A 10,450-nucleotide genomic window follows, 5' to 3' on the forward strand; every position below is an offset into this window, starting at 1 on the left:
AAATTTATCTACATCAGTCATACAGAACGAGAAAAACAAAAACAAAATATAAATAAACAATGGATCATAAAAAAAAGTATTAAAATAAAATAAAAGAATAAAGGTTAGACTTTGTGTAATCTCAAATTACCTTGGGTTGTAAGAATCAGATCAAATTTGTGTGCAAAAACAAACTTTGCAACTCGAGGTAATTCGAAGTTATCCAAAGCCTAAACTTTTTTTTATTTTACTTTATTTTTTTTCCGTTCTGTATGACAGATGTCAATGGATTCCGTTCTGAGGGGAGGCAATATGGAAAATATACACAGTCCAAGCCATCACAATATGAAATTGTCGCGCTTGTAGGTCGCAATGTAAAAAATCACAATAAACCTCTACAAGTTTATACGTGTTCGAAAAAGTAGCTATACGAGACTATTTCATACTATTTCGTACACAGAAATCGAATGGACTATAACGCAACCATAATGGTAAATTTCCTCAGATCAGGTATAATCTTAATTGGAAATTTCATCGAACAGCGTACAATCGAAATCATAAAATGATCGCAATCCGAATCATAAACTGACATAAGATATTCGTAATCTTTTCCGCAATTCGAAAATTATACCGACGCCATTCGACACTCCCACACACGGGAATTCGCGACCTATTCGAGAGGCGACACTGAAAAATCTGCGAACGCGACTCGACACAGAATAGAATAGAATTTTGGCTACACGCAGTTTACGTTAAAACTAATTTCAAACAAAAAACTGACTCGAATCGTCAACCCTCAACTCAGGCTACGATCATCAAACGAATTTCGAACACATATCGTTATCGTAATCCAAAAATGGCAAGCTGTTACTTTGTTACTCTCGAAATTCGATAGCAAGAAATAAAGAAGCGCTTACCTCTTCGAAGCCGCAATAGATAGCTTTCCATTGTTTCAAACGGTCGCCTTAGCAGTATCAACGGAAATCCAAAATAACTTATATAACACGGCACTCTATGAAAACCTATCGTTCGCGCCATCCCCGAAATTCCAAATTCAAAACCTTGCATTAAAGGAAAACTTGCGTCACCAGTGTTCGCCAGAACTACAGTGATTCGAAATCTATCGACCTACCGCAACTCGGATACCTTTGCGCCATCTGTTACGTGACGTCGCGCTTAGCAATAATTCGCAACAATCGATTCTAGATCAATTTTGCCTATTGCGCAATCCTACGCGCACCTGCTGGAACGTCGCGACGCAGAACTTACCCGTCAAATCGTAAAGTGACGATCGTTGGCTTTCCCTCCGTAGCCGCGCGCCGTTCTTCTTTGGAAATTGGCGCCATTCGCTACTCCGTAACACCTTCAAAATCATCACCGACTCCTCGCTTGACGCCGTAGATACTCGAAAATCGATAAGAAACAAAATCTCTGAAACAAAACCTATTCCTTATACCGTCCAGTGTCCCCTCTTCCAATTTTCGGATGCGTGACGCCAGTCTTGGCGCTCTTTTTCGAATTTAACTTTGGATTCCGTCCAAGGTTCAAGGCGCCGCTTGTAACATTTATTCAAATTGCCACGTTACAATGTATAATAAAAAGCAGTAATACTGCAGACACTGCGTTACAAAGGTGCGCTATTTCGCAAATTAAAACATATTTTCAAAGCTTGTTGTACAATTGTAAAAACGTGAGTCCAAATGAGAGAAAGAGAAAAACCTAACTGAAAGTGTTCCTCGTAATCTGAGCCTGTGTGTGAGACTGTTATAAGCGTGGGGCGAATGCGGGCACACAGAAGGAGCGAGTCCTCGCGTATAAAGGACGGCTGGAAGGGATGGCTTAGCCTCGCGTTGCGAAGATTTACGAGTTTGGAAGAAAGGCCCAAAAGTTTAACGAGAATCCGTCGCGCTCGCTTAAAATTCCCGCCCCGGTCATAAAAGTGAAATTGTTTCCAAAACCTTGATATAATCATACGCGCCTTTATTATACACTTTCATACGCTTGTATTTACTGGTTTATCTTCCGGTCCTCCGGCTCTTGCAGCAGGACTTGACTGCGGCTTCTCCTCGGTCTGAATTAGCGATACGTCGCTACTTGAATTCCCATTTCGTCCATCCTTATAACGATCCTGTCCCCCGATAACGGCGATATAACAGTAATAAAACATGATGACCTGCACACTTGGTATACAAGTAGCTGTACATTAAACAGCAGAGAATTCATACCGTCTAGAAAGTGACAGACAGTATACCGAATCGTCAAACTAATTACTCTAATTGTGAATCTAACTTGGAATCGACTAACTGGCTCACTACTGATTTATACATAACAGCTGTAGGCGTAATTGGCAATTTTTGGTAGAAACAATCGAGTCCAAGACATGTTCAGGACTTGACTGTGATAAACGTTGACGTTAAAATTTACCAAAATTTGTCGGTACGGGAGTGTCGACTAGTGTAAAACAATTTTTCTGGTCAATTTGGAATTCGGAATTGAAAATCATATAGTGTTAGATTGACACCGAATTATAATCCATAAAAGACCCACACCTAATTTTCTTTTACTCAATTGACGAATGAAAGTTGACTAAAAAAGTTGCTACTCTCAAGGCGGGCCATTTCAAACTGCGGCAATAGCGATTCCGATTAAAGCCGAAAATTGAACTTGACTCGAGTAAACGAGGAGGAATAATCACCGAAACCACACCGCACACTCGACTCAATGGCGACCTGCCACTTGCCGCACTTGACCGAGCCCCCTGCTCTCACTCGTCGCTCTCTTTTTACTAGCCGAGGTAACCGGAGGACCGCAAGTTGATAAGGTTCAGAAAATGAGCGAGACAGAGGTAAGGCGAAGGAATCAGAGAAAGAGGGAAAATTCTTTCGGTAGCCGTTTCTTTTATACGGCGACGTGAAAGACGCGCGAGCTGCAGGCGACGGAGGCAAAGTAAAGTCCTTCGAGACCGTTGAATCGAAGCGGGGAACACGAACCGTGGCGAGTCGACTGTGCCAAGGAACCCTGAACCCGGCTCTGAGAAGTGAAATTCTGAACTTTGGATTGAAGCTGTATCTCATCGGTCGAATTTAGACTTTGAAATAATCCATTCATAAAAATCTTTGGAAATTGTTTCAAGTTTTCTGCTACTACATGAATGCTTTATCCGACAAGGTGTTAATTCTCTTATCTCGTGTACTCGAAGAAAGCGATGAATTGCATGCGAGATTTCAGCTTTAAGCTTATCCATTTACCGTTGCGTTTACCCTAGTGACCAACGCCGTGTCTACTGTTAATTACACTATACAAGTTTTGAACGAAGCGTGTGTACCAAATAGGTTTGCTTTCGTGCCCCAAGCTCGTAAAAGCTAGGTTTGTATCGCCCGATAGTTTAAAATATTTACACAACGGTCCTCGAACAAAATTTCACTCCAATTTTTATCCCCTATAAATTTTGTTGTTTACGCGTCAAAATATCTCGGGGCGAGTTAGACGCAATATAAATACTTGTGTACGGTTGCTGCTGCATGCACCAGCACCATGGACCTGCCTCTAGGACTCTCGCTCTATTATGCAGACTCACTGCTGCCGTAACCCGATATACACCGGGGACTATATTTCATTCGTTGCCTCATAATTTGCCAGAAAATTTAACGACACCCCCTCCTTCCCTCCCCGCCATCTACCGCACGAAATATGGCTGTACCAACACGGCGCAACGGAAGCAGGTGACGAATTTTCATTAAACTATAGTACATGATGTATGTAATCTGTAACGCCACTGCAATAATGATAGATGTGAGATAGAATAAATGCAATCGTATAAAGTCAAATTTTTTTGAAAATTAATCAACTATTTTCACGAAAAATTTCCTTTAGTCTACGGCAGTCGCAATTTTATGGATTTTATGCAAAAAAGATTGTTTATATACGATTAGCAATTTTTTATATCCAAACTGACTTAAACTTATAATCAGTCTTAAATTTTGATCGCGTAGAAAAGTTTTTCTCGACTGTACAAAAGAAAATGGTAGTATTTTCGCAAAAAGAAAATGAACCGTATCGAAGAATTTATGTAATATATGAAATTTCTATCATTAATATTCACTGATACGATCACTTTTTATTTTTCAAAATCTCCTGGGAAAAAATGTATAAATTCACCCTGGGGTGATCAACTTTTTCGCAAAACATCTTTCATTCGCCCTTAAAACGAAGTTAAAAATAACGAGTTGAATTCTGTAGATCTATATGTAAAATGTAAAATTGACCGTCCCACGTGATTGGTAGATATAGTGAAAATGAAATAATTTTTTCATCCGCTCGATTGCGATATTTTATACGTTAATAAACCAGTGTCTAAAATTCCTATAGTTGCTCCCGGATACGATCCTGACACTTGAGAGTTGGTGAAAAAAGCCAAACTTCAATCGTTTCTTTAGATTTTATTTTTACAACTTATCACGTATACGAGTGCCGGAGGTATGAAAGCGCACGCTTGACCCGTTGACGGATCCTTGAGCCCTTCAGGGTCCAGGAAGCGGTACTCACACTTACCGCATACGTCCCGTACATACATGCATACATGTCCAGATTCACATGCTAGAGAGTTTGAAAGTCCATAAAAATTTATCAGGAATTTCAAACGCGGCGCGCTGCAGGAGAACGACACGTTGCACGTATGCGCGTCAGGGGTCTAGGACGTATAAAGTTTCCCGGCTGCGTTGTTTCAATTCTGACTCTTCGGATTTTCTTGTACGTCTTGCGGGCTCGTTTGACACGCGATAGTTGATAGCGTTGAGCTACCCCCCGTACGCAATGCAAGAGACAGCTAATCGTCGGCTCTGTGTGTGCAATACTTGACGCGGTGCGCGTTTTACATACACATATATACATACATGCGTGTATACAACGTATGTAAAACTATATATCCGCGGAGGAGCAGAGCCCTTACTCCGCTGCTGCCAGCCACTTACGATTAAACTTCTTACCGACTTGGCTACCCGAGCGAGTTTCAGCAGCTCAAGATACGATCTCGCCGGTTCGCCCTTTGATAAATCGCTAACGGAAATTAATACAAAAACTTATTTATTATACCCCGCCTGCCTGTCTGCCTGCCTGTATTCAGCCAACCAACATGCGTTCGCGGTATAAATGCAGCGTAATTGGCGCGCGATGCTGAGTGGCAGTGAAGGAACCTTGATGCCGGAGAAATTAGCGATGAAAAAATATTCTCAAACGAGTAGAAAAAATTAAATAATCGAATGCCGCAACTGCCGAATATCAAACCGATCGCTGGATCGTTTGATTGAATTAGTTAAGAATTAATTGAAACTTACGTATTACGTGACGTCACTCTTCATGCGCCGAAATACTTACGATTATTATAACCGACCGATGTTGCGTTCCCAGTATATTTTCCCTGCAGGTTGACAGAAATTTTTTTTCAACCTCCCCAACGGTACTGCCGCGTACGAACAATCATCGATGGCGAAAGAACAAAATTAGCTTTCACAATGATCTCAGAATCAAATCCATCTGTTAAATCATTGTGAAAACCAGTTTCGTCTAAAATAACAGGTACGTATCATCTAGATCACCGGATTTGCTGAAAGTAGAATAATCAATAGAACTGATAAAACAAGAATCAAAAACCTTCTTAAAACTGTATACAGACATATTATATTCTTTCGAATCTTGCACGTTATATCCTGGAAAGATTCAATTTCCTACAGACAGGTATAAGAATGTGAACTTCGAGGAAGAGTCTAAATGCGGAATATGAGAAGAAGAAGAAGAAGAAGTAGAAGAAGAAGAACTAGAAAAAGAAATGAGAAGAATGTATAAGTGTTAGTCATATGCGTTAAACCTGACGCCTAAAACTGTCGACTGTCGTATGTCAACCGTCAACCGTCAACCTTCGGACTGTCGCAAAGCAGTAAAAGAAGAAAGAAAAGTGCAACTAAGTTATGCATATACATATCAATGACACCTTTTAACACAACTGTGATTAGTAGATAGCCCGCTACGTAAGTATAGCATGCGCACACACACACCCACACATGCACGCACGCAAAGGCAAGGGCATCATCGAGTGCGATATTCGAGAGAAAAGATCCTAAAACAACAGAAAGATGGACGTGTGCCGTAGTGCTGAGTGTTAACCGTGTATCCAACTCTGAGGCGTGGCAATCTCGCATCGTAGCCATAAGATACGCGTCACGCATCCCTCAAGAACCCCGACAAAGATCACTTCGGATTCGTACGAACCTCTCTTCTCGGATGGTCTTCTCTAATCCCAGCCGCGCAGCATATATAATACTGCATCTAACCGTCACTCGATAGGACCACCTGTACATCTTCCTGGCTATAGCTGTTGTATTAGGAAGATCAGAGAGAGAGAGAGAGAGAGAGAATAAATTCGAACAAGGGGCGATGATCAGTGATATCCGAAGCCTTTGCATCTCGATGTGGTATTACCTACCTATCATCGCTCGTCACTCGACCCTACCGCACGCAACATTCTTCCTCCAACCACAGTGGTTGGTTATACGGTCCTCGTTACAGGTTATAGAGAGGATGTGCTTTTTACCTCGGCACTTCGCGAAGAGTCTAAAACTCGTATCGAAGCTAATCTTAAACAAAATTCGATCTGACACTCGTGTCGTCGGTTTCGACTAATTCTCTTATGCTCTGCAAAAGTTGCCCCTTCCAGTCATCGTTTCCCAAATTTCATTCGTATCTCTGGGTATGTGGTCCCAATATTTCCGGCAAACGAATTCTATGTACTACGCAACTATTAGCTAGTCAAACGTGTAATTTTCATACCAGGGTTTACCATGGTCATTAACCAATAACTTGAACCTGGAATTTAGGGAATGATATTTGGAGCCTGATCGGTGTACGAAATAATTAACGTAATTATATTACGCTTCTAGGAAAACAAAAAAACTCTTCCAAAGCGAATAACGTTGCGCAATATTTAGCTTCTAGACCCAATAGCAACGCAGACACATCATATAACTACAGCCAGATATGAAACCCCATAATACCGGGCAGTATTCGCTACCGCATGCTGGTCACACGTCAAAGTTTTGATACCCTCACCATCTTCTGGGATGCGGGAAAACGAATTTACTGTGCTGTTAACATCTCGCCAGGCAGGTGAGGAATGCATTCGTTTAACAAATCAGGGAATAAAACCCATCGAACGAGCACAGTATACTCATATATCATAGAAAGGCTTTGGAGGAACTGGTATCATCATCTCGGTAGCAGCATAGAGAAGAGGAAGGGGAAAAAGGTGGCGGAGAAGGAGTAGGAGAATGAGAAGGAGTAGAAGGGGGGATGCGCCCCCGGGTTATCTAAACAGCAAGACCGACAACACGTGTCGTCGGCGAGGTACAAAGCAACACGTAAGGCAGTACGAGTCGAGCGAAGCCCTCGACCGTTCACATCTGACGTACGCGTCTGAGGATGAGCGGTAATCGGGAGCCAAGACCAAGACCAAGACATAAGACCAAGGCTCGATAGTCAGTTATTCGAGTCTTATTTTTTCCCCAAGCTTCGCTTTCCCATTAATATGTTTAGTACACTGCACCAACTTTTTCTCAAACCCGTGTCGTTTTTGTTTCATGCACGGCGGCTACTCCACTTCACCAACCACCCCAACGACTGAATTCCGGAAAGGGCATAATAAAGCCGAGCAGATATCGTGGAACCATGCAGCTGTAATATAGAGCTGGGTGGTCGCCGATGAGATCCGACCTACTGACAATGTGCTGGTAATTGCGGCTGAGACGAGGATTGCTATCTTTCTATCGACTGCACATGCTTTGGGAAAGTTCCGAATCTCTTGCAGGCATTTGCGAGCTTCACACCGAGCAGCAAGCGACAAAGAATAAACGTAGCGTTCTGCGCATGCGAGGGAAGATGCGATTGATCAGATTTTGCCCCCCTTAGAAACGTCTCTGTCTTATGATTTCAATTAAATCTTATGTCACACTATATTGTTATACCTGGAGGTAAATAATTTCAGTTTTGCTTTCGTATTAGAATTTTTAGAAGAAAAAAAGCCTATCATTGCAATTATTGTTAATACTGACAATTCTGGGTTCCTCTGCTATGGTATAATAGTATAGACGTTGCGTTACGCAAGGATGAACGTGTGTGGACGACATATTCTGTACGCGTCGCGTTTTATCCATAACCGCCAAGTAACCCTTACATGAATGATCGACTTCGAATGATTGTTAGTAATATTTTTATACTATTATCTGAAGTGTTGACTGTTGTTAAGAAACTGCAGTTACGGTTACACGATAAACCGGCACCGATCAAAGCCACGGTTCAATTCACCGACCTTCGCCGTGCATCGAAAGTAAAAGAATTTTACAAATATTCGATGAGCCCATGGCACCAATAATAATATCGATGGTTGTATAATGGTAATTTTTATGCGATAGGTACAGCTGCATCGTGCATGAACGTTGAAGAAAATTGATACGGGGGCAAGTATAACACGAGGCATGAGTACATGAAAAAAAATGATACGCCATTCAAATACGATAATATATGCATATAATGTTATTTTGCACGTGTGCCCGTAAGATACAATATCTGGAAGAACCACGGGGCGAGATACGAGCATAGACCGCACGTAAGCGAAGATATACGGCCCCGTGACTTGTGACCCCGTTAAGATTTGCCTGGAAGTGTATAAGATATATACTATATGCGTAATATTATATTCATACACGTACGTGGTACATAGATATACGTGTAAGGGGGTAAGAATCGTTTCCTCCATAAAATGTAATATACATATGAATAAACGCGTATTCGTATACGTATAAACCGGAAATTATCTATGATGGTGTACACAAGCATCCTTAGATAATACACGACAAGCTAACCAAGCCCCGATAATTTCGATGTAGATGCAAGTATGCCACTGACTTATAGATACCATTATACACGTATTTATATTCTCGGAATTAATAACTTATCGTTATTTTATCTCATCAACGGTTAATTCTTATACGACATTCGTACACCGAACACGGCACACTCTCGTTAATATTAACGAGTCCAGTCAGTCGTTGGAACTATTTTTTATCTTCCATTTTTTACAAATTTTATTACAGTATCGATTACGCAGTTGGCAATTTTACACAAGTTGCGCACCCTCTGGTCTATGCTGATTTAATGACATGGATCTACTGAGATCCGCGCGACTTCGACATTTGTAAACGAAACTTTATATACCGTCTTTCACTGCGTAACATTAAACCTTACAATGTGACTAGACGTTATTGTAAAATTGACTAAATAAATTATCGACGAAAAGTTTCGCTGCGTTCAAATCAAGCTTGACATCACAGAATCTCGTAGCCTTATAAGACTGTAATTTATCGGATTTATGGTCAAAGATAGACTCCGCTAAACGCTGACGCAACCTCATAAAACATTTACCGACCGTCGGTCTTACAGAAACTTAAAAAATTATAGAGTCACAGTTACCACACATGAAGTAGCTACAACGGTCAGAACAAATTACCCTGAGGAAAAGTCGACCGATTCAAACAATATCTCGTAAAATAAACCCTCTCCGTCGGTCGGCAATTTGTTGAAAATCGATCAGGTTCTATTTTACCGACAGTGTGAAGGTATCCTACCAACACTACGATTCGATATCGACCCGCGGTAACGTGGATCAGGATCACCGAGTATTGCTAAGATGAACAACTTTTTACCGACCGATTATTCAAGACGATAAACTCTGTCTATAGCTACCGCACGCACGTAACAAAGAACCAAGCGTTAAATGTATTACACAGTCTTTTAAAAGTACGAAGTCAACGGGGCAGTTGGAACAATTTTACCAATTTGCCAAACGTTGGATTCATTTCTCAACATCGCATGGTGTTATTAATACAAAAGTTGCTGACAAAAGAAAGAGCGTTCTAAAAGAATTTCACATGCGAAAACTATACGGAAACACAACGAAGAAGGGGAGGGGAGGGGAGAGTCACCGCGGAAAAAACGATAGTGGCGATAAGAGGGGCGAATGAGAGAAGGTACGGCAAAGGGTGGGGAAGGGGGAAAGCATTGACGGGGCGCGAGTTTGGTTGGAGCGGAGAAGTGGCGGAGGAGAGAGATGAAGGAGGGAAGGAGGAAAGGAGGGAAGAAGGGAAGTAACGCGTCCCCCGTCGCTTGCTTATATACACCACGCAATCGCGGCGTAGTAGGAAAAGAAACGAAATATACAGCCATTGAGGCTGCTGCAGTGAGCGAGCCATTGATAGAGACGAACCGAGGTCAGCCGGCTATTTGTACGCGTGACAGAGTTCTCCAGAGAATTTCGCCACGGCACACGTTACGATGCCCAGAAATGTTTCCCTCTCTTTTTCACTGTCTCTCTCTCTCTCTCTCTCTCTCTCTCTCTCTCTCTCTCTCTCTCTCTCTCTCTCTCTCT

General features: G+C 41.7%; 1 protein-coding gene across 3 annotated transcripts in view; it reads right to left on the reverse strand.

The window, feature by feature from the left end:
- Positions 1–10,450, reverse strand: part of LOC124175326 (transcription factor sox-2-like) — a 90,905-nt gene that overhangs the window by 40,036 nt on the left and 40,419 nt on the right. The window contains exon 1 of one of the 3 annotated variants that reach the window (XM_046555438.1): positions 897–1,106. The exons of the other annotated variants lie outside the window; for them this stretch is intronic. Within the exon in view, the coding sequence (XP_046411394.1) occupies positions 897–1,047 (151 nt within the window). The 5' untranslated portion in view covers positions 1,048–1,106. Of the gene's footprint in view, positions 1–896; positions 1,107–10,450 lie in introns of those variants that run through there. 3 annotated transcript variants of the gene reach the window in all.

This window comes from Neodiprion fabricii, chromosome 2, assembly GCF_021155785.1.
Source record: "Neodiprion fabricii isolate iyNeoFabr1 chromosome 2, iyNeoFabr1.1, whole genome shotgun sequence".
In the NCBI taxonomy this organism is placed as follows: domain Eukaryota; kingdom Metazoa; phylum Arthropoda; class Insecta; order Hymenoptera; family Diprionidae; genus Neodiprion; species Neodiprion fabricii.